The 24236-nt window shown below is 42.0% G+C and overlaps 1 protein-coding gene across 10 annotated transcripts in view; it reads right to left on the bottom strand.

Moving 5' to 3' along the window:
- The window catches only part of BNC2 (basonuclin 2), a 1455515-nt gene that overhangs the window by 117285 nt on the left and 1313994 nt on the right, over positions 1-24236 (bottom strand). For all 10 annotated transcript variants that reach the window (XM_033920493.1, XM_033920483.1, XM_033920500.1 and 7 more), the window contains one exon: positions 20559-22546. In XM_033920493.1, the coding sequence (XP_033776384.1) occupies positions 20559-22546 (1988 nt within the window). The remainder of the gene's footprint in view (positions 1-20558; positions 22547-24236) is intronic.

The raw sequence follows: 24236 nt of genomic DNA on the forward strand, positions 1-24236 counted from the left end.
ATTGCCAAGGTAGTTAGGCTTCCTTCACAACTTTGGAAAGTGTTGGTTACAAAATGATATCCCAGGCGTGCAAAACCGTCCAAGATTTTTTTTTTTTTTATATATACCTGCAATAACTGAGAACATGCCAGATCTCACTCCACTGGCAAGAGAAAGACAGTCCAATTAAGAAGGTAGATCTTTTCTCTCCTTTCCATCACCAAGCCCTTGGGTTCCCCTTTTCTTTCCTCATTCAGAGGAAACAGCTGTTACTACGAAGCACCTCCCTACAGCGCAAAATCAGCAATGACAAGATATGTTGCTTAAGTGGCCAAATAACTTGTATTGTGTTTGTGTGTATGTGTATGTCATGCACATATGGATATATAGATATAGATCTCTCTCTCTATATATGTATTCATCCATATCTGTCCTGGGACACATACATAGGTTTTTCTTTTCTTTTTTTTTTTTTTTTTTCCTAATGTGAATTTTTATGGCACTGTCATGCATCCATTCACCGTTGAAGTTAAGTGTTTTTTTAATACCATTACTGAACTGCTGAAATGGATGCTAATATAGCTTGGAGTGCTAATGTCAAGTCCTGGTAATAAAAAAGACAGACTGCTGAATGAAATAATTTCAAGCAAAAAATAGAACAAAAGTGCTCTCTCTCTCTCCCCCCTCCCTCCTTCTCACCACTTTTATTGAATTGGGACTGACTGAGCCAATTGCTTTTAGAAGTCTGTAAAACACAATGACCAGCAAGACGGGTGACCTGGCTCAGTGTTTCTCAAGTCCCCCTTGCCAGTCAGATTTTCAGGATAGCCACAATGAATATGCATGAAATAGAATTTGCATATAATTGAGACAGTGTATGCAAATCAAATTTATGCATATTCATTGTGGCTATCCTGAAAACCTGACTGGCAAAGGGGTACTCCAGGACCGGCTTGAGAAACCCTGACCTAGCTGGCAGAAGACACAGAAAAGGCAGCAGTCTTAGTGCTGCTTCCATATGCTGAGATCAGAGCTGAAACCTGCCCCTCTCCACCCACTCTACACTTGTGGAGATGGCGCGGTATACAAACCTAAGGTTTAGTTTAGTTTCTTACTGAGAGCTTTCTGCCCTCCCATCTAAGGCCTGTCCCCAGTAGTAAGGAGGGAGGGGCGTATTGTCCCGGGCGCAGTTTTGGTGGGGGTGCTGGCACCTCTCCGCACCCCATGCCACGCTCGCGCCCTCCCGTAATTGTAGCGATTTCAAAAACGCGAGTCATTCTCAAAAAAACACATTCAAATGAGGTTGGCGGAAAGTAGTGAAGGTTTGCTAAATTTACATGAAATGAGTCGCTGGTGATAGTGATTGGCACATGAGCAGGGTACTCCACAAAAAAGGTGTAAATGTGCACATATGCCGGGAAAAGCAATGCCGTAAGCTGTGTGTCAATCATAGGCGTGCAAGAGCTATTGGATGAAGGGAAGTGAGGGGATATGCAACGGCCTTTTCTCCCCCCCAAACTACTATAATTCATGTAAATCTTGTAATTTGCTTTTAATGTCAAATTACAGCCAGAAACACAAAACACGGCTATAATACACACGCTCAAGTAGTGTGCTTTTATCTACCCACACAAGACTATAATTTTAGTGAATCATGTAATTTTTTTTTTTTTTTTTCATGAGACACTGTCAAAAACACACGCCAGAGATGTGTTTTCACAGTACTGGCACTCCAGGCCCAGTTACTGATTTTTGCTCACCAAAAGCCAATGCCACGCTTGGAGAATCACTCACCGATGATGAAGAATCAACCGGAGTTCTCATTTTAATACCGATGAGCCCCATTTGCGTGGCAGAATCGGAGAATGCCAGGAAGCCCGGAAAAGGCTGCGGTAAGCTGTTTTGATAATCTGCTGCTAAAATACATGCGTGCTAAACTGGGTGGAACCGGTTTAGTGAACGCGTCAAAGGCAACCTTAAGTTTTGTGAATCTGGCCCCGGGTGAGCACAGAGATCCTTGACAGTCACTAGGATACTATGTTCAGGGCTTACTAAAAATAATAAAACCGCTTAGATTTGCCTTCTGGTTTTATATTTGCAGTATATTAAATAAATTGAACTTGAACAGTGGAATGTTTCTATAAGATGACTCTTTTTAGTCTGACTTCACGACATGGACTGAGTCAAATGTAATGTAATTTATTTCTTATATACCGCTAAACTCCGTTAGGATTCTAAGCGGTTTACAGAAAAAAAGCAGACAATAGGGTGCATTAAAATTATAAGTAAAATATAAGTAAAATAGGTACTTAGATATTCCCTTACTGTCCCGAAGGCTCACAATCTAACTAAAGTACCTAAAAAAATGACAATTAGTAGAGTAATGAAAAAATTAAAATAGAGATAGATGAGAAAAAATAAGAAAATAAACATTCTAATAAGACTACAATGGTCTAAAGCAGTGATTCCCAACCCTGTCCTGGAGGAACACCAGGCCAATCGGGTTTTCAGGCTAGCCCTAATGAATATGCATGAGAGAGATTTGCATATGATGGAAGTGATAGGCATGCAAATTTGCTTCATGCATATTCATTAGGGCTAGCCTGAAAACCCAATTGGCCTGGTGTTCCTCCAGGACAGGGTTGGGAACCACTGGTCTAAAGGACTTTGAAAGGTTGAAAAAAGAGGGGAGATAGGAAATAGAAGTAGGAAGGAGAACCGCTGAAACTATAGAATTCTTGGGAAATTTAAATGAAATATCATTTCATTATCAAATATATCATTTCACTATAGTTAGCACCTGTAAGCTTTTACTCAAAGGCTGCTACTAAAAAGTTATCTATGTAACTTTCAAAAACCTAATGGATGTTGTAAAAAGAAAAAGAAAAGAAAAAATGGATGTATGGAGGTGTTAACAGGAGGCAGGTAGTAAAACTTTCACACCTTCACCTCTGTTGTTAATGTATGCAGTGGCTCATCAGAGGTATCTAATGGTAATTTATTCAAGCACACCTGTACAGGGATTTAAGTCAGGTAACCAGACAATCAACGAAATCTGTGCTTCTTGGGTGCAGCTTCCAACAGACCTCTTTAGAAGGCCAAATTTAGTTCTGAGGATAGCAGCAGCTTTTAATAAGCCAAATACAGATGTCTCATTCCATTCAAACTGTTGTAGTTTATAAGTTCAAATCTGGACTGATTTAAGTAGCTATCGAGAGGCATCGGTTGCCTCATATTTATTTATAAATCTCCCTAAGCAAATATTTTGCTTTAAAATTTATTCATGGAATTTATGCACCCTTCTCACCTTTTGGAACAGACACACATGCTTACTTTTCTGGGAAAACTTAAAAAGACAGATCAAAATAATGAATATGGCTTTTAAGAGGATAAAAATGTACTTTTTAAATGAAGCGAATTCAAAGTGTATTTTTTAAAATGCAAAAGCAGCACACTACTATTTTCAAAAGAAAATATTCTTTCCTTAAAAAAAACCCATAAAATCAGATTCTCTATGATTTTGTTGATTAAATGTATTTTTATACGTCTGCTCCCCCCATCCCCGACACACACAGAAAACTAGCATACACAAGGCCGAAACTGTCATTTTGTACCGTTTTACGAGTAATTTGAATCTAGACTCAAAAAGTACTTATTCACAGTGATTCTCAGTTTGCAAAATATAAAAGGTTTATTTTTTCACACCTCCAAAAGATGGTGTGTAACTGTTATTTAGTTTGCATTGTTAGGTTAGTATAGTGTCTGCACATTCCTTAACAACCATTCCATTATTCAAACTTTATTTGGGATTGGGAAGTATGAGCATGTTACTTCATATTTCATATTATTGTAATGGTTGACCATGGAGTACAGAGTGAAGTATAAGTTGTTATTGTTAGTCTAACCCAGGGGTAGGCAATTCCGGTCCTCGAGAGCCGGAGCCAGGTCAGGTTTTCAGCATATCCACAATAAATATGCATGAGATAGATTTGCCTCAAGCAGGCAGTGCATGCAAATCCATCTCGTACATATTCATTGTGGAGATCCTGAAAACCTGACCTGGCTCCGGCTCTCGAGGACCGGAATTGCCTACCCCTGGTCTAACCCCCCTCTTCTATTAAACTGCGCTAGCAGTTTTTAGCACAGAGAGCCGCACTGAATGGCCTGATCTACTCCCGACGCTCATAGGAACTCTATGAGCATCGGGAGCAGTGCGAGCCGTTCAGTGCGGCTCCCCGCACTAGAAACTGCTAGCGCAGTTTAATAGAAGAGGGGGTTAGACCAGGGGTAGGCAATTTATCCCAAAATACCTACAGGATTGTGTGATGCCCTATGTGCCCTCTCGACCACTGCGCTCTGCTATACATTGCAATTTGGTTATTCCAACTCAGACTATGGGCTCCTTTTACTAAGGTGCGCTAGTGGTTTTAGCGTATGCTACAATGGCGTGCGTGCTAAATGCTAACGCCTCCATAAAGCTTGCATTAGTATTTTTCATTTAGCGTGTGGTTTGCGCGCGCTAAAAGCGCTAGCGCACCTTAGTAAAAGGAGCCGTATGAGATCTAGTACTTTCCCATGTGTGGGACCTGCTGAGTGGGACAGGCTGCCAGAATAAATCAAGCAACAAAAAGATTTGTGCAAATTAAAAAAATTGTTAAAGCATCATCTGCTTTGAAAGATGAAGTACGGTGGTTAATGCCTTTATATGAACTGGCAATTTTGATGTTTTTTGACATGTTTGTTTTGTTATATAACTTACGTGCACAGCTGGTACTTAACATTAGGAGACCTGTAATAGCAGGGGTGCTCAACCATGGTCCTCGAGGACCACAATCCAGTCAGGAATTCAAGATTTCCACAATGAATATGCATGAGATCATACAGTACATGCAAATCAATCTAATGCATATTCATTGTGAAAATCTTGAAACACGACTGCATTGTGGCCCTCATGGACAGTTTTGCCCATTCCTGTGTTACAGAATGAGGAAGGTAAGAGGCTAAGTTTTAATGTGCAGGAAAATTGATGGGTCTCAATATGAAACAATCTGTGCAACCTGAAAGTCACAAGCTTAAATCTCAACAAAACTAATGAAGTACAAGAATGCAGGAAGAAGCATCTGCAAATAAGTGATCAATATGTTTTCAGAGTGTGCCTCTAACAAAAATGTGAGACAAGAGCAGAAATAATACCTGTGTATTGGGTCTCCTGGTGGACTTGTGTATTTTCAGCTCCAGAGGTTACACATGAGAGATTGTGGTTTGTATTTTGAAGGGCAAGGAAAAATACTTCATTCATATTGGCAGTATCTTCTAACCTTTCACCCAAATACCTGGGTAATTCAAAAAAAGAGGGCTGATCACTTCAGTAAACTTGGCCAAAAATATGCTGCTCAATGATCAGCCCCCAGAGGTCAGCGTTTTTGTTTAAATACTACTTAGAACTGGATATTCAGAGTCAAGCTATATCTGAATGTCAGTCAAATATTCACTTCACTAGAGGCTGTGTGAAGTTATCTAAGTACTGCTGATATTCAGAGCCAATACACAGATAGCTGTCTGGGTGCTGAGGCTGTACATCTAACCACTAGGCCACTCCATCCTCCAGAGGCTGTGGTTTGCCTAGGGTTGCCAGGCATCCAGATTTACCTAGACATGACATCTTTTTAGAGGACATGTCTGGGTGTATAGACGGCTTTCCAAAACTCGGCACTTTGTCTAGGTTTTGAAAAGCTTCCATATCGGGACTACGTCGGGAGGGCATCTATGCATGCAATAGGGTGATAACACGCACATGCATGTGTGTGAGATCATCATGTTGCATCCGTGTATGCGTAGATGCCCTTCCGACATGGACCCGATAACGAGAATAGGTTGAGGGGGCAGGACTGGGGGGGGGGGGGCAAGGATGGGTGTGGAACGGGACATGACTTGGGCAATAACGGGGCGTGGCTGGGTGGAACTAGGTGGGCCTGGGGGGGAGGGGCTATGGTAACTCTAGGTTTGCCTGGATAATTTTTAGCTCTACCCTGGCACTAACTGACAGTGCTGAGGCAGAAAGTGAAGATATTCATCAGAGCCTTAAATATCTCTGCTAGACCCAGTCGGCAGGGCTCAGCCAGGCAGGAGCTATTCATACCCGGGTATCTCCCACTGAATGCTGCTCCTTTGATTTACTGAGTGAATCAGTGTGCAAACAGTTCATACGTTAATTCACAGACATAACTAGGCAAAATTCATGAACGCCCAAACTAAAATCCCCCTCATTCTATAACTTTATGTCTTAAAGAAGAACTTCCTAGCATTTGTTTTGAATCTGTCCCCTTTCAACTTCTCTGAATGCCCTCTTGTTCTTTTATTTTCGAGAGTTTGAAGAATCTGTCCCTCTCTACTCTCTCTATGCCCTTCAAGACTTACAAGATCATGAAGGGCATAGAGAGAGTAGAGAGTTACAGATTCTTCAAACTTTCGAAAAATAAAAAAACAAGAGGGCATTCAGAGAAGTTGAAAGGGGACAGATTCAAAACGAATGCTAGGAAGTTCTTCTTTACCCAACGTGTGGTGGACACCTGGAATGCGCTTCCAGAGGGAGTAATAGAGCAGAGAACGGTACAGGGGTTCAAGAAAGGATTGGACAATTTCCTGCTGGAAAAGGGGATAGAAGGGTATAGATAGAAGATTACTGTGCAGGTCCTGGATCTGTTGGGCCGCCGCGTGAGCGGACTGCTGGGCGCGATGGACCTCGGGTCAGACCCAGCGGAGGCAATGCTTATGTTCTTATGTTCTTAAATGTAAATGTAATGACTTTGTGTGCACTGAAATGATAGAATACTAGCAGTTATGTGCACAAGTACACATTGCACAAGTACACATGATCAGTGCTATTGTATAAATGACATGCACATCTTGTGTACATGTAAATGCATGGAGGCTTTCATGGGAAGGAGCATGAACAGGACCAACATTTATGGAGATAATTTACAGAACACTAAGGGCTGCTTTTTACTAAGGTGCGCTAGCGTTTTTAGCGTGCACAAACCAAGCACTAAACAAAAAAATAGAAGCTCTATGGAGGCGTTAGTGTTTAGTGTGCGCTAAGCACACGCTAAGAGCATAAGAATTGCCGCTCTCACGCGGCAGCCCTCTGGTCAAAGACCAGTGCCCTAACTGAGACTAGCCCTACCTGCGTACGTTCTTGTTCAGCAGGAACTTGTCTAACTTTGTCTTGAATCAATGGAGGGTGTTTTCCCCTATGACAGACTCTGGAAGACCGTTCCGGATTTCTACCACTCTCTGGGTGAAGAAGAACTTCCTTACGTTCGTACGGAATCTATCCCCTTTCAATTCTAGAGAGTGCCCTCTCGTTCTCCCTACCTTGGTCAGGATTTTTCTGGCCTAATTTATTGACGCCTAACACAGACGCCTACTGATGCCAAAAGTCATACCACACCTATTCTCCACCCCTAACCATGCCCACTTTTCAGGTATCTATGGGTAGGCACTGTTGGGTGCCTTGACTTAGTCATTGGTAGGCGCTGTGCTGATTTCCTTGCAGAAATTTAAAGAATTGATTTTTAATGGCATTTTCAATTATCATGAAAAATCCACCAGCATATATATATAGCTTCAATTTATATATGTTAATATTAATGAAGTAATAACTTGCCCTGAGGTAGTTTCAGATGCAAAACCGTAGTGTGGGTCAAACCCACCATAAGGGGTCTCCTCTTTCAATCATAGCACATAATAGTATGTGAATTAATCATTCAACGAATTTCAATATATGGTATGTAACTGCACTTATCTTTGATATAGATGTATTCATTTCTTCTTAAATGCTCATTTGGGATCCTAGGAAGCCCAAAGCAACTAAATGGGCTTCAGTGCGTTTACCGCATCAGCTTTGTAAAAGGGGCCCTAAACCAGCTGTGGCTTACCGTGTTTCCTTGAAAATAAGACACTGTCATATTAATTTTGGGCCCAAAAAACGCACTAGGTTTTATTTTCGGGGAAACACGGTAATAATAAATCATCAGAAGACCGCAATGAATTAACAGGTCGATAAACCTTTAAATTGGCAGAAATCACAGGAAAAAATCATACGATTCAAAACTTTTAAAACCAAACACAGTATTTTACATTTAATATGTTAACATAAGAACATAAGAAATGCCTCCGCTGGGTCAGACCCGAGGTCCATCGCGCCCAGCAGTCCGCTCACGCGGCGGCCCAACAGGTCCAGGACCTGTGCAGTAAATTTCTATCTATACCCCTCTATCCCCTTTTCCAGCAGGAATTTGTCCAAACCTTTCTTAAACCCCAGTACTGTACTCTGCCCTATAACTTCCTCTGGAATTGTATTCCAGGTGTCCACCACACGTTGTGTAAAGAAGAACTTCCTAGCATTAGTTTTGAATTTGCCTCCTTTCAACTTTTCCGAATGCCCTCTTGTTTTTTTATTTTCTGAAAGTTTGAAGAATCTGTCCCTCTCTACTCTCTCTATGCCCTTCATGATCTTGTAAGTCTCTATCATATCCCCTCTTAATCTTCTCTTTTCTAGGGAAAAGAGTCCCAGTTTTTCCAATCTCTCAGCGTATGAAAGGCTTTCCATCCCCTTAATCAGTCGTGTCGCTCTCCTCTGAACTCTCTCGAGCAATGCCATATCCTTCTTAAGGTACGGTGACCAATACTGGACGCAGTACTCAAGATGTGGACACACCATTGCCCGATACAGCGGCAGGATAATTTTTTTCGTTCTGGTTGTAATACCTTTCTTGATTATACCTAGCATTCTATTCGCTCTCTTAGCGGCAGCTGCGCACTGTGCTGTCGGCTTCATTGTCATGTCCACCATCACCCCCAAGTCCCTTTCTTGGGTACTCTCATTCAAAAACATCCCTCCCATTGCATAATTATACCTCGAGTTTTTGCTTCCCACATGCAATACTTTACACTTCCCAACATTGAATTTCATCTGCCATCTCTCTGCCCATTCCCCTAGTTTGTCCAAGTCTCTTTGCAATTCTTCGCAGTCCTCCTTTGTCCGAGCTCTACTAAATAGTTTGGTGTCGTCCGCAAATTTTATTATCTCACACTTCGTCCCTGTTTCTAGATCATTTATGAATATGTTAAAAAGCAGTGGCCCGAGCACCGAGCCCTGCGGAACACCACTCGTGACCTTTCTCCAGTCTGAGTAGTGGCCCTTCACCCCTACCCTCTGTTTCCTACCTTCTAACCAGTTTCTGATCCATCTATGCATGTCTCCGTCCACCCCATGGTTCTTCAGTTTCCGGAGTAGACGTTCATGAGGCACCTTGTCAAAGGCTTTCTGGAAATCTAGGTATATGATGTCTATGGGGTCTCCTCTGTCCATTTGTTTGTTAATTCCTTCGAAGAAGTGCAGTAAGTTAGTCAGGCATGATCTTCCCCTGCAGAAACCATGTTGGCTGGTTTTCAGAAGTTCGTTTCTTTCAAAATGTTCATCGATGTTTTCTTTTATCAGTGCTTCCGCCATTTTCCCTGGAACCGAGGTCAGACTCACCGGTCTGTAGTTTCCCGGGTCCCCTCTTGATTCCTTTTTAAAGATGGGCGTAACGTTGGCTATCTTCCAATCCTCCGGAATCACACCTGTTTTCAGAGATAGGTTGCAAATTTGCTGCAGTAGTTCCGCTATTTCCTCCTTTAGTTCCTTCAGAACCCTTGGATGGATTCCATCCGGACCCGGCGATTTGTCAGTTTTTAGTTTTTCTATCTGCCTGCACACCTCATCAAGGCTCACTTCCATGGATGTTAACTTTTGTGCTTGATTTCCCTTGAAGATTTATTCAGGTTCCGGTATGTTGGTTGTGTCTTCGCTTGTAAATACCGATGAAAAGAACATGTTAAGTCTTTCTGCGACCTCTTTCTCTTCCTTCACCGCTCCCTTCCGGTCTCCGTCGTCCAGTGGTCCCACCTCCTCCCTAGCCGGCTGTTTCCCTTTAATATATCTAAAGAACGGCTTGAAATTTCGTGCTTCCCTGGCTAGCCTCTCTTCATACTCTTTTTTGGCTTTTCGAACCACACGGTGACATTCTTTTTGATACTTTCTGTGATCTTTCCAGTTTCCCTCAGATTTGTCCTTCTTCCATTTTCTGAATGAGTTTTTCTTATTGCCTATCGCTTCCTTCACTATTTTAGTTATCCACGCCGGGTCTTTTGTTCGACTCTTGTTGCACCCTTTTCTGAATTTGGGGATATACAGATTTTGCGCCTCGCTCACTGTATTCTTGAAAAAGGATCAGGCATGTTCTACCGTATGCCATTTGCTCTAAAAATAACCAGACTCCCTCCCATTCCCCCCCATGCACCCCTCCGCTGACCCTTCCATTTCTCCCTCCCATCTGAACCCTGCCGACTGCAAGACCAAAATACCTTATTCCAAACAGCAGCGGGCGCAGCAATCTAGACAAGCTGCTTCGCAGCCTTCCCCCGCTGGGGCGTTCCATGTGCCGCATTGCTGATGACATCAGTGATGCGGCAGAGGAACGCCCCAGCGGGAGAAGGCTTATTTTTGGGGTTCTATTTATGTGGTTATTCACTCCCTGCATGCCCCCAAAATAGCCAGTTTTGATACAGGCACTAATCGGACATTTTCAGCAGCACTACACAGGTTAAGTACCACTGAAAATGACCGGTCAGCCTTGAACAATTGATTTAACCGTCCAGGAGCCGTTTCCAGCTGGTTAAATCGCTTTGAATATGGACCCGAACAATATATTTTTAACAACACATGCAGAGAAGACACCTAGATCCCTGGATCTAAAATGTGTCCTAGGTAGAATGGGCAAACGCTGCTGTACAGATTCAAAAGATGTCTATATTTCACTGCTGTTAAATAGATGTTTTCAGGGCCACATTGGAGTCAGGAGAGAAAATATAAGTTTTTTCATTAAAAATTTCAAATACACACGAGGCCAAAAGCAATTATAAGGGCATCATCATTGATGACCACAGAAGTGAAATGTGTTTGTCAATTCTTGACACTTACACAGATAACTTCAGCAATTTAAATCCATTTTCCAAAGGGGTGTGGTTTAGGATGGGCCAAGAATCTGGCTGCTGAATAGATTACTTATGTCTCTTTGTATGGATCATACCCAAAAATCCATACAACCTCAAACAGATATGCTTTCCATTTATGCACATGGCCTGCCACTAAATATCTCCCTGGAACCGCAGAAGCACATATAGCAGGGGCCAAGCCAACAAGTACTTTGGGAGCTGCGTACCTTCAGCCAGGATTCAAAGAGAGTTTGCCACCACGTGGTTTATTGAGATTTGCCCTCTAATAATCCTAATCAATTAAATGTATGTATGTATATGGCCGTTTGGTTGAGGATGGGTTGGGGAGGGCGTCAATTGGCTGGGATGGTGTAAATGGGCTGGAGTGAGCTTTGACGGAGACTTCAGTAGTTGGAACCTAAGCGCAGTACCGGGCAGAGTTTTGCATTCTTGCCCAGAAATAGCTAAGAACAAAAAAATATATATATTTTTTTCAGATTGAATCAAGTTGGGCAGACTGGATGGACCATTCGGGTCTTTATCTGCCGTCATCTACTAAGTTACTAGGCTAGAATTCTCAGCCTCTGGGGAATAGAGGACCCAAGTTGGGAACCAAACTGGGAACCTACTGCACAGAGGTGCCTAGAACAGCAGCTTCTGGTGGGGCGGCAAAAACCTGCTGCATTCGATGCAAAGCAAAAGGTCATGATAGCTAAACAGGCTCTTAGAACCATCAGCTCATAAGTTGACCTGTCTTTTAACAGTTGCTGGAAATGAGAAGAATCACTGCCTCAATCTGGAAATGCCTCTCCAATGCTGATCAGGTTGCCAGTCAGACACGATACCTAAATGCACCTCCACCCCCCCGTGGACTGACAAGCACGTAAACAAAGAAGGGGGAAGCTAAAATGCAGCCAGCAACCTACGATACCCCACTGAGCCTCCTACAGATGCAAAACAGCCTGGTCTCGAACCCGTGCAAAGCAGCAGGTGAGAAGGAAAAGCACATTAACCGACAAACCCAAATGGCATACACATTATGTCAAATGTTACATAATAAAGCATTACAAATGCTTTTCCTCCCCTCCCCCTTCTTCACCTTCTCCCCTCTCCCCTTCCTTCTATCTCCCCAACCCCTCCCCCCCCCGCCCTCCCTTCCCCCTTACTTCTACTTTTGTTGGAAGTTTTAAATTTCTCTTTGAAAATGATACCTCCCACTGAAAAGATATACTCCTCTCATATATTTCAATTTAAAAACTTTTATCATCCTCTCATTCTATACAGAACATCTCTCGAGATTTGGCTGAAAATTATGGATGTTACCCAGTTCTTACAAACTCCTATAGAGGCAGATATAATATATTCTATATTAGTAGCGACTTTTGCTTTGGCTATGGATCGTGATGCAGTTTTGAAAACTTATTTTCGTAGATGGGATGATTTATTTTTGGGACTTAGACTTTCCATTTTTTCCTGCTGTTTCTAAAGCTACCCAAAATAGGTGTAAGGAATTTCTAGCTTTAAGACCTTTAGAACTTCAGAGTGGAGCTCAATTTTTTCTTTGATTTCCTTATACTGCATATGCCTTTTCAAATTTCAGAGAAATTGGTGTAGTGTTTGGATGTCTGAACATTTGAAAACATTTTTTTGCTGAAAGGTAATGAATGTTAAAGTTACATCCAAAGCTTACTTGTAAGCATCTATTTTTTCCTGTATTGACATTATGTGAATCCCTCTTCTGTATTTCTATATTTTGATTTCTTCTCAATTTTTCTTAATCTTGTTTTCTTTCTAAACTGTGGTATGAGAGGGCTTTGTATGTAAGTTTTTTCTTTAAATTAGGAAGTATAGTAAGAAAACATTCCCCTTTTTTCCTTGTGTATGAGAAATTATTTCTTTCATTCATCTCCACAACCTCCACTAGGAGGCTATTCCACAAATCTATCAACCCATTTGTGTTGAAGTATTTTCTGTGGTTACTTTTGAGCTTGTCTCCTTTCACATCCATCCAGAGCTTCCATACAATTGAAACTCACCTCTTGTGCATTTATGCCACTTATGTATTTAAATATGTCTATCAACACTCCCCTCTCCAGCCTTTCCTTCAAAATATACATATTTAGTTCTCCAAGTCTGTTCTCGTACTCATTTTGATGAAAACACTGACTATTTTAGTAGCCTTCCTCATTCACCATCTCCATCCTGTTTATATCTTTTTGAAGGTGCCGTCTTCAGAATTGTACACAATATTCTAAGTGAGGTCTCAAACCAGAATCTTATACAGGGGCATTGATACCTTCTTTTTCCTATTGGCCATTCCTCTCCCTATACACCCTAGCATCCTTCTAGCTTTTGCTGTTGTCTTTTCAACCTGTTTGGTCACTTTAAGATCATCACATACTATCACACCCAAGTCCCACTCCTCTTTTGTGCACAAAAGTTCTTCACCCGCTAATCTGTACCATTCCCTTAAGTTTTTGCAGCTGAAATGCATCACCTAGCATTTCTTAGTATTAAATCTTAACTGACAAATTCCAAACCATTCTTCTAGTTTTTCTAGACCCTTCCCCATGTAATCCACATCATGAACTAAAGGGAGTACTAAAAGAGGACAAAGCCATCGCCGACAAAATGAACACATTTTTTGTGTCTGTATTTACCGAAGAGGATATAAACAACATACCAGAAGCCAACAAGCTATACGCAGGAAATGAAGACAGGAAACTGACAGGGTTGATGGTCAGTCTAGAAGAGGTATTCAGGCAGATTGATAGGCTTAAAAATGATAAATCCCCGGGACCGGACGACATCTATCTGAGGGTAATCAAGGAACTGAAAGGGGTTATAGCTGAACTGCTTCAACTAATAGCCAATCTGTCGATCAAATCAGGAAGGATTCCCGAAGACTGGAAAGTGGCAAATATTACGTTGATCTTCAAGAAAGGTTTGAGGGGAGATCCGGAAAACTACAGACCAGTGAGTCTGACCTCGGTACCAGGAAAGATGGTAGAGGCGCTGATAAATGACCGCATCATTGATCACCTTGACGGACACAATCGGATGAGAACCAGCCAGCACGGCTTCAGCAAAGGAAGATCTTGCTTGACAAATTTACTGCACTTCTTAGAGGGAGTAAACAGGCAGATAGACAAGAGTGACCCAGTTGACATTGTAAATCTGGATTTTCAGAAGGTGTTCAACAAGGTCCCGCATGAACGACTACTTCAAAAAATTGCGAGCCATGGAATCGAGGGTGAAATACTCACGTGGATTAAAAACTGGTTGGCAGAGAGGAAGCAGAGATTGGGGGGTAAATGGATAATACTCAAACTGGAAAAGCATCACGAGTAGAATGTTGCAGGGTTCGGTGCTTGGGCCCGTGATCTTCAACATATTTATAAATGACCTAGAAAATGGTACAACGAGCGAGGTGATTAAATTTGCAGACGATAACTTTGTATCGTCTGTAGTGAAGACACAGAAGGATTGCGAAGACCTGCAACGTGACATAAACTCGCTTGAGAAATGGGCCGCGACATGGCAAATGAGGTTTAACGTGGATAAGTGTAAGGTAATGCATGTCGGTAACAAAAATCTTATACATGAATATAGGATGTCTGGTGCAGTACTCCACCAGACCCCGCAGGAGACCCCGCAGGAAAGAGACTTGGGAGGACTGGTCGACAAGTCGATGAAGCCATCCGCGCAATGCGGTGAAATGGGCAAACAGAATGCTTGGAATGATTACGAAGGGGATCACGATCACTCTTTCCAAACTTTTCAAACTCAAACTTCCAATGTTCAAAACAGTTCAACAGTTCATAGTGCACTTATTTGTAAAAGTGTCCCGACTCCAGTAGCAAAAAGTTCATAGCAAGAATCCACATCTTGAAACTGCTGAACTATTTTGAACATTGAAAGTTTTTGAGTTTGAAAAGTTTTGAAAGAGTGAAAATTTTGAATAATTAGAAAAACTGAAAAAAAGAGAATGGAGGGGTTTTTTTTCCGACCAAGGATGTATTTCCTATAGTAGCTTTGAAGATGACATATAGATCCCTGGAAATACTGAGGTATTTTTCTCCATTTTGGGGGGTCTATGACCCTTAGAACTGTTTGTGGTATGGCAGTATATGAAAATAAAGTTATTATTATTATTATTATTAAAGTTGTAATATATTTTTGTTCCTTTTCTCTGGTATATATAGTTTGAATATTTTTTGATACATTGGGATATTTAACATAAAACACCACTCCCCCTCCTTTTCTTTCTACCCTGTCTTTTCTTAATAGATTGTAGCCTGGTATAACTATATCCCAGTCATGATTCTCTGTGAATCACATCTCCATGATCGCCACTACAATCAGCCTCTTCCATCACAGCCTCTAGATCCAGAACTGTGTTTCCCATACTTCTAACATTAGTATAGCCTGCTTTCCAGAAATTGTCCCTTTTTCCCATGTGTGAAGAGGTATTTAATGATTAACTTACCTGAGGGCATATACTTATCTGGGATCTCTGATCACCCATCCTCAATCATTCCAATTTAAAGCCCTCTTCCGTAGGTTAGCCAGTCTGCTGCTGAAGACACTTATTCCCTTCTTTAATAGATGCACACCATCCCTACTCAGCAGCCCTTGGAATATTATCCTATGGTCTAGGAAGCCAAAATGTTCTCAATGACACCATTCATGCAGTCACACATTCATCTCTAGGATGCGAGATTCTTTGCCTTGGCCTTTACCCTCAACAGGGAGGACTGATGATAATATCACATGTGCAAATGTCTGCTTCACCTTCTCTCCCAGAGCCACAAAGTTATATTTGATACATTTGGCAGGGAAGTTAACAGTATGGTTAGTACCAACATGGATGAGTAATTTCATCATTAGGCTTGATAAGTCTTGGTAAAATCTCAGTAACATCTTGAATTTTGGCACCAGGTATACAGCGCATCTCTCAGGACATTATGTCTAGGCTGCAAATGGATGCTTCTGTACCCATCAGAAGGGAATCACCAACCACCACTACTTTTCCCTTCCTAGTGGTTATGGATCTAGCAACTTTGGGGATGTCAAACCTTGGTTCTTCCTCTCCCTGGAATACTTTCTTCTCCACTTCCAGGGCTGCATACTGGTTCTTCAGTTCGAGGGCAGGTGGAGTTAATAATATCGATCCTGCAGGATCCCATAATCTGAGTATATTTGTACTCCCTCAGCATGGCCTCTTCTTCCCTAATGCCTCATGAAGCATTTCATTGATGTATCTCTCATTCTCACAGATGTTTCTGAGTCTTGCCATCTTCTCACTCAGTTCCTTTACTTCCTTCATGAAGGATTGAAGCTGAAGATATATTGCACATGGAACCACCCCTTCTCCATGGGTAACATTTTCTGTCTGAACTAAGTCCAGATATTAGATAGAAGCTGTAACCTGGGCAACCGCTTTGGTGATGCAATGTTTCCCAGTCATACTGTGGATGCAGAAATATGTGCACCTGTTAAAAAAAAAGAGAAGAGAAAGCAGAAAAAGTCCTACCAAAGCAATGTCCTCTTGCTAATTAACTGAAAATCAGCCTTGGGGTGAATAGGAGGGAATTAAACACAAAAAAGAGGCTTTCCTCAACTGCTATCTGTGCTCTAAACTGATGTTGTCATGCTCTGAAATGCAACCTAAAAAAACTAATCGACTAAAATACTTTATATACAAAACCTTAACAGAGAATTTAAAGGCTTCACTATTATTGAAACTGATTTTTGTTAAAAAAAGCAGAATAATTAACTATAAAAGTAAAAGAAAAAGACAATGATATACCGTATTTTTCGCTCCATAAGACACATTTTTTTCCACCCAAAAGTGGGTGGAAATAAGGGTGCATCTTATGGAGCAAATATACCAATCACCCTTCCCCCAGTCCATACCTGTAAATCAGACATGTCAGGCTCGCGGGCCAATAAAACTAGGCCCGCCAAACAATTCCTGCCGTCGCCGAGACCCGCTGTTCCTTCCCTCCATCAGGTGCAGCACAGCAAGTAAAAAGGAGCCGCGTTAAAAACGAGCCCACAGCATCAAAAAGGAGCCTGACGCCGCACATTTCTTCAGCAGCAGTCCCCTATGTCAGAGGAGGGGTGGGACCACGGCAGAGGGAATGTGCTGCAGAGGCCGATTGCTGGGCACTCTCTTCCCCAGCGCCGAGATAGTCTCACGCTGGGCCAGCCTGAACTTAAAGACAGTTTCTTGAAGAAGACTCGATCCCGGACCTTGCATTTTCCCCCGGCAAACCCCTGACTCATCACACGGAGATCGCATTGGTCACGCCACAGAGCTGACAGGAGGCCGGATCAAGGGAAATATCCAATGCATTAAGAGAAAAGGGATCCCGAAGTATTTTTTTGAAAATCAGCAGCACCTTGTAACTCTTCAGAATGTGCATCAAAGTTGCACTCATTCTTAAAATAAATGCCACCCTCAACTTCAGTTGTGCTTAAATACATTGTTTTAAATGCAATCGGTAGGCTCCTGCACCTAGCATAGGTTAAATACCACACTGGGATTTCTGTCAGATAGCTGGTCTTCGGCCAACTCAGCCATCCATTCACTTTCATTTGGGAAATGATTATCTGACCTTAGCGGGGTGGGGGGGGGGTGGGTGGGTGGATAAAGATGGCCAAGAAAGACAATGGCAAACCACCCACTAACAGTCTGCTACGAAACCAGTAGAATTGTATTGAGGGGTCCGGGATGAAGGGAGGGCAGGAAAAGAAGGGCAAATCTCGGACCAAAAGGAAAGATGTCAGACCTCCAGGGGAGGGAAGGGAAACGGGAGGAAAGAAGAAAGAAGGAGACCCTGGCAAATGACTTATCAGAAGACAACCAGAGCCTAGGACCACAATGATTTGAATAATGACCAGACAACAAAAGGTAGAACAAATGATTTTATTTTCTGTTTTGTGATTACAATGTGTCATATTTGAAATGTGTATCCTGCCAGAGCTGGTGTTAGACAGGGAGGGGGGACAGGGTACAGAGCCTGGCAGGAAGGGGGTACAGGGTGCAGAGCCTGGCAGGGAGTGAGGGGGGCTGGGTACAGAGCCTGGAATATATTAGTACACAATTTGGTTCAGAATGTTTTTTTTTTCTTGTTGTCTTTTAAATCTAGGGTGCGCCTTATGGTCAGGTGTGTGAATCAAAATAGACGGTAACCTGCTGAAGCCCAAGTTTATCTTTTCCCAAGTCTGAATACTGGCAGATAAGATATTCCAATGAAGTTTTAATTCCTTTTAGCAGGTCATACTCAGCACCTGTTTAGTTGTAATAAATGTTCTTCTTGTTAATGTATTTTTTGTATTTTACATAATAACTAGATAATAAAATTAGATTTATATCTATCCATAAGTAGCAATAGGTGGCCTTCTAAGGGAACTACAATTATGAAAACCAAAAAATAAACAAACCACTCTGTTTCAATTTCTATAATTCTGTTATCACCATACAAAAATTCCATTTTGAAATTGATCAATGATTCAGAAGTCTGAGCTCTGTCCTGAGTAGTTCTGCGAGGGTGGAAGACAGGGACTGAATCAAGCACACCACTATTAGTGATATATAATGACTGACCACTTACAGTAGTGAAACAGATCTGAGGGCATCTGCATCTTGCTGTCTGAACAAAAGTAGGATGAAGGAATAGTCCTACATTATGTGGGATATGTACAGAGGAGATATGAGAAAAGAAATGGAGAATAGTGAAGATGATATAATGTAATTTTTTTTTTTAGAGTAGAAAGGATTACAGAGAGTGCTGTCCTGTAAAACACATGCTTGCACACACAAGCACACAAAAACTCTCTCACATACTGCAATACAGGTGACTTTCGCATGGTCATTTTGTGTTTTGCATAGAATTCAAAATGATGATACATTTTTAAAAAAACAAGTATGCATAAGTAGACAGCTTGATTAAAATATGACCAAAAACTCTTCTTTGCATACTGGCTTCCACCTGTTAGAGGCCATTATACAAATGTGTGCTAATGGTGTTGCAAGAGCTGACATGTACAAAGGCCCATATTCTAGAAATGGGACCCTTAGGTTAGGCGCCCTACTGGTGCCTAACTTAAATTAAAAATGCCATTTAAAAAAAAATAAAAGCATTTTTAAAAAATGTAGGCATCTGCATCGTGGCTACAGAGGTGCTTTACGACGCCTGCCACTGTAGGCATAGCTAGCGCTGGAAGTGGCGTTAGGCTTCGTAAATCGCCTCTGTAGCTGTGATTCATGTGAAAGGCAAGCGCTGGAAATGTAGGCCTTGAAAACCTTGGCCTACGTTTTTGTCGCCTACCTTTCATAAAGCTGCAATTTTACAAATGGCTCTGGTGCGTGATTGACATGCTGTTGGCAGCCGATATTTAAATGGCCGCTGATACCGGCGCCATCTGTAGAATCTGGCTCAAACTGTCTCGTTCATGCACGTTGACAGAGCTTGTAGAGTGTGTTAATTAGCTCATGAGATTTTAAGCAAAATGCTAAGCTACGGAAGTGATGAGATGTAGCACTATGCCAAACAGCTCACTACCTATGAGCACACAGATAAATATGGTACATTAAAGTTCACAGAGGCCAAGATTCTGTTAACAGCGCCTAATCTGGCTGGTGCCTTGAAAAGCAGCGCTGGCTGCATATCAGTCACACTTAGGCACCATTAACAGAATAGTGGTTACCGGCGCCTAAGAAAAAAACAGTGCATCGCAAACTGTGCGCCACCTGAGATTCCAGGTGTGCCTCGAGACGCCGGGCAGGAGGAGAGGCGCCGGCCGACTGCCACAGGACGTGCCTCTCGTGGTGAGAAGCACATCCTGTAGGCAGTCAGCCGGCACCAGCGCCTCTCCGTGCCTCTTCCCTTCCAGCACCCCCTACTGGCAGCTCAGGGCCCCGTTTGGAGGGACTTTGCACATATGCAGACATCAACGTGATGACATCACGCATGCGCATGACATCATCACATCAACGCACACTTCCAGATGCTTTCGAGCCATGGCAACCAGTTTAGTGCGCTGCAGCTTTGCAAAGTTTGCGAGACACTGCCTTAGGGAGATATAGATAAGTTTTGCAATAACATCCATGTTAAATTTAAGGCTTATACAGTATTGCTTGTCATTAACATTAATATGGTCCAATAAATTGTGCTAAGAAATGCATGTTAATGACTGATATTAATGGACTTTGGTATAGTATACTATACCGTTTACTCAAATTACAAGAAACCCTTTAAACTGGGAGGCAGACAAAAAAGGGTACAGTGTATAGTAGTAAAATTTTGTATATTATCTGATCTTTATGTTTATCGGTAGGTAGGGCTATTGACAGTGAAATGATCACATGCACTGTATGAACATGGATGCTGTATTCATAAAGAAACAGACTAGATGTATACATGTTTTCTACACTCTAAACTGGATATTGTGTCTGGAAAAAAAAAAATCCTCTTCACCATAAACTTAAATATATACAAAATTGTTAAAGTTATTGAATGCTTACTGACCTGTCTCTACTCCTCCTCGATGGAAAGGCAGCATTGCAGCCAGCTACTGTGCAGACATGCATCTCCTTTAAATGAACATTTCGGTAGTGAAGCTTCACACTATAGGAACTTTTAAAACTTTTCTTGCACACGTAACAGATTTTGGGGTCTGGGCTAGAGCATAGGTCACCTTCTGGGGAGTATTTCTGAGGGCTGCCATAGTTCAGTGATGAAGCTAAACTTTCATGAAAAGCAGCCATTCCTGCACTTCCTCCATTATAAAGTCCATATTGGCTCATATAAAACATATCGTAAGTAGGGTCTGTAAACTCTTCCTTCACCTTAATTACAGCATGAGGGTGATGAGAATCTATGTGGTTTTCATGTAGCTTATCACTGCTCATCATACATTTTTCACTACTTTCTCTATGAAACTGAAGGCGATCATCACTTTCCATGGATTCCTCATAATACTTTGACTCCGAACATTCAGACTCATTTTCAAAGTCTCTTTCATGTTCTAGGTCTTCTGAAGTCATGCTCTCTGCTTGTATTTCAGTCCTTGAAACACACCTGTTGTTATCATTTTTCGAATAGCCCTTTACAGACAATCCCGGGCTCATCTCCTCTTGGGAATGATTGTGATTGTCATGGCCAATATCATTAGATATGATGCCATGGTCATTGATCTCATCCTCATCATCAAACTCATCAGCAGTATCAATGATTTCCTTTTCAATCTTGACAGGCATGCTCGATTTCCTTGGCTTCTTTTTAGGAGCAAGGTCCATATTAGTGTCATGGGTAGACATAATCATGGTAGGTGTTGGTAGCTCTGGAGCAGGAGGTGGTGGGGGGAGGGGAGGCTGTTCTAGAGAAACAGGTACAGGCATTATGGGGCTAGTGGGTAGTGAAGTTGGAGGGCTCACTATTTCTCCAGGATTTAGTAAACTCCTATAAAATGGAGGAACGGGTTGCACAGTCTTTAAAGCAGGAAATACTAGCTGGCTTGGGAGAGAATTGTGAAGAACAGGGTCTATTGGTGGGGTAGAAAAGCCCATCAGAGGCCGACCAGGACTCGTTAAAGACAGATTTGATTTAGAAGTTGCTATGACTGGGGTAGCTGCCCCTCCTGTACATCGAATTAAATCTTTGTCTCTGTTGTTTCGCAGCATAGGCATATGAAGACGGGGATTGGGGTTTGCACTGTGACGATTGCGACTCCTAAGGGAGCTGAACACCATGTTGCACCCTTCAATGGTGCATCTGTGTTTAATCTTTAGATGGACAGCGTTGTAGTGAATCTTCAGTGTACCTTTGTCATAGAAGGTTTTGCCACAGGCATTGCAGAATACTCTCCCTTTTCTCGATGATGAGCCCATTCTCCTCATTCTGTGGATCCTGAAAGAACTTCTCGTATGTTCAGGCTTGGCTAAATCACTGATATGTCCAGTACTGTGAATAGGGGAGGAGATATTGTTTGGCTCAGATTTGGGCTCTACATTTGTGATGCTGGTCAAGGCATTCCTGTTGGGAGTTTGCTCTTTCACATTAGGCATAGGGGAAACTTCAGATTCACTGCTTTCTTCCATCTCTTTCTGGATTGAGAGGTTAGGTTCATGCAACCTCACTCCTGGCTGTTCTAGCAGGAGGCCATTTGGAGGCAAACCCAACAGTGGAGCAGAGACTGGATTTATATACTGGAATGGAAGCAGGAATGCCAGGCTGTTAGGAATATTCTCAAAGTGATGAATGCTGGAAGGGTTGCTGTTCTCTAGATGAGCAAGAAGACTTGGGCTCCTGGTACGGTTGTTGCTTTCAATGAAAGTCCTTATATCAGAATCTGCCTTTGAAGATGGCACTGCCACAGCCTGTCCTTCTTTTTCTTGAATTGCCATCAGCTCCACAATGGACTTAGTTTCTCCAAACCTCAGAAACTGCTGAAGGGTTATAATTTCTTCTTCTCGGGACATGATAGCCCAGCGGTCCAGCACCTTGCCTGCAGCATCCTGTAGGCCATATCAAAGAAACAACAAAGACAAACACAAAAAAAAAACAGCACTTATTGATTCTGCATAATTATTACAGTCAATTGAAGGTGCTCTGATAAAGAAACACTCGCTTGGAAAGGCAACAGCAACATGCAAGGACTGTTAATAGAGGTTGAACCAAATAAGAAACTTTTCTGCCATGCAAATGGAGTAATTAGAGTCACAGTTAGAGAAACAGATTGTGTTTAATAATGTCAAAGCAAACAAAATGCAGACCACTGGGGCTCTGTGATCTAAAATGTCTTCAATGCTGCTATTTTAACAACAGTGATCTATGTACTATGCAACTGTTTAGCATACATTAGTATTAGATATGAACTCGTGCTGTGAAGCCCACTGTAAATGCAGAAAAGTGTACCTTAATCCTTATTAAATAATTGGTGATGCTAAGGGAAAAGAATTAAGTAAATGCAGTTTGTGGAACTGGCTACTGTTATGTAGGCAAACAAATTCAATTACAAAGAATGCTATAAAAATGTGTTGTCTCCTGCAATAAGACAATAAAACTAAAAATACAAACAGAAAACTCAACTTTTAGATGCTGCTTGTGCAGATTAACCTCAGTTCTTACCATAATCCTCAGTTGTGTGAATGGCTGAATATCGGGAAGTAATGAGGTAGCAGCATTTTCACTTCCCGACATTTGGGCTGGCTTGGAGGTTGTTCAGTCCCATTTCACAATATTTACTTTTCTTTACTGAACTTTATAGCCCACCCCAGCAAGGGGTCCTTTTATTAAAGATTATTAAACCCTTAGGCCTAGACTCTATAAAAGACGTCCAGCTCCTAGGTGCCATTCGGTGCGGCTGTCAATCAACCACTAGGCACCGTTTATAGAATCGTACCTAGCGGTGCCTAAGAATCCTTAGGAGCTGGTAGGCGTTGAATACTTAGGCGCACTGCTACTTAGGCTGGGGTTTTCTTGGCCTAAATGAGTGTGCCTAAGTCAATCCATGCCCAAAATCCGCCCTGAATCTGCCCCCAAGCATGCCTACTTGCACCTATGGCAAACTAATTTTTTAAAATTGCTTTTTAGTGGTGCTCTCAATTATCAGCACTGATTAAGTCACTTAAAAAAATAAGTTAGGCTTCTAGATCGACTAGGTGTGCTGATTTAGGTGCCTAACCGTAGACGTCTTTTATAGAATCAGGACCTTAATACACAGTAACCCCCAAATTCTGTGTACGCCGCCGTAAGTTGCATGTACAAATCAGTGTGCAGAGCCAACTTGTACACATAACTTAACTGCTTAACAAGTCAATTGGCACTGACAATTGGCAGTTAACACCTAATAACTGAGGCTAATTGACATTAATTAGAAGTTACGCACACAGCTTGTTAGGTTAGAGTTACTAGATGTCCGGATTTACCCAAAATGTCCGGGGCATGTCCGGACAGCTTTTTCAAAACCCAGCACTTCGTCCAGGTTTTGAAAAGCAGATTGCGTCGGGAGGGGGTTTCCGCACATGCACGGATGCCCTACCGACTGACAAGAACAGGCTGAGTGGGGGCGGGGCTAGGGTGTAATGGGGCGGGGATAGATGGATCTGGGCAGGCTTGGGGATGGATCTAAGGGTCCAGATTTTAGGTATGTAAAATCTAATAACCCTATGTTAGGTGCATTCTCTAAAGTGGTGTGCGTCACTT

This window comes from Geotrypetes seraphini, chromosome 1 (genome assembly GCF_902459505.1).
Source record: "Geotrypetes seraphini chromosome 1, aGeoSer1.1, whole genome shotgun sequence".
Taxonomy (NCBI): Eukaryota; Metazoa; Chordata; class Amphibia; order Gymnophiona; family Dermophiidae; genus Geotrypetes; species Geotrypetes seraphini.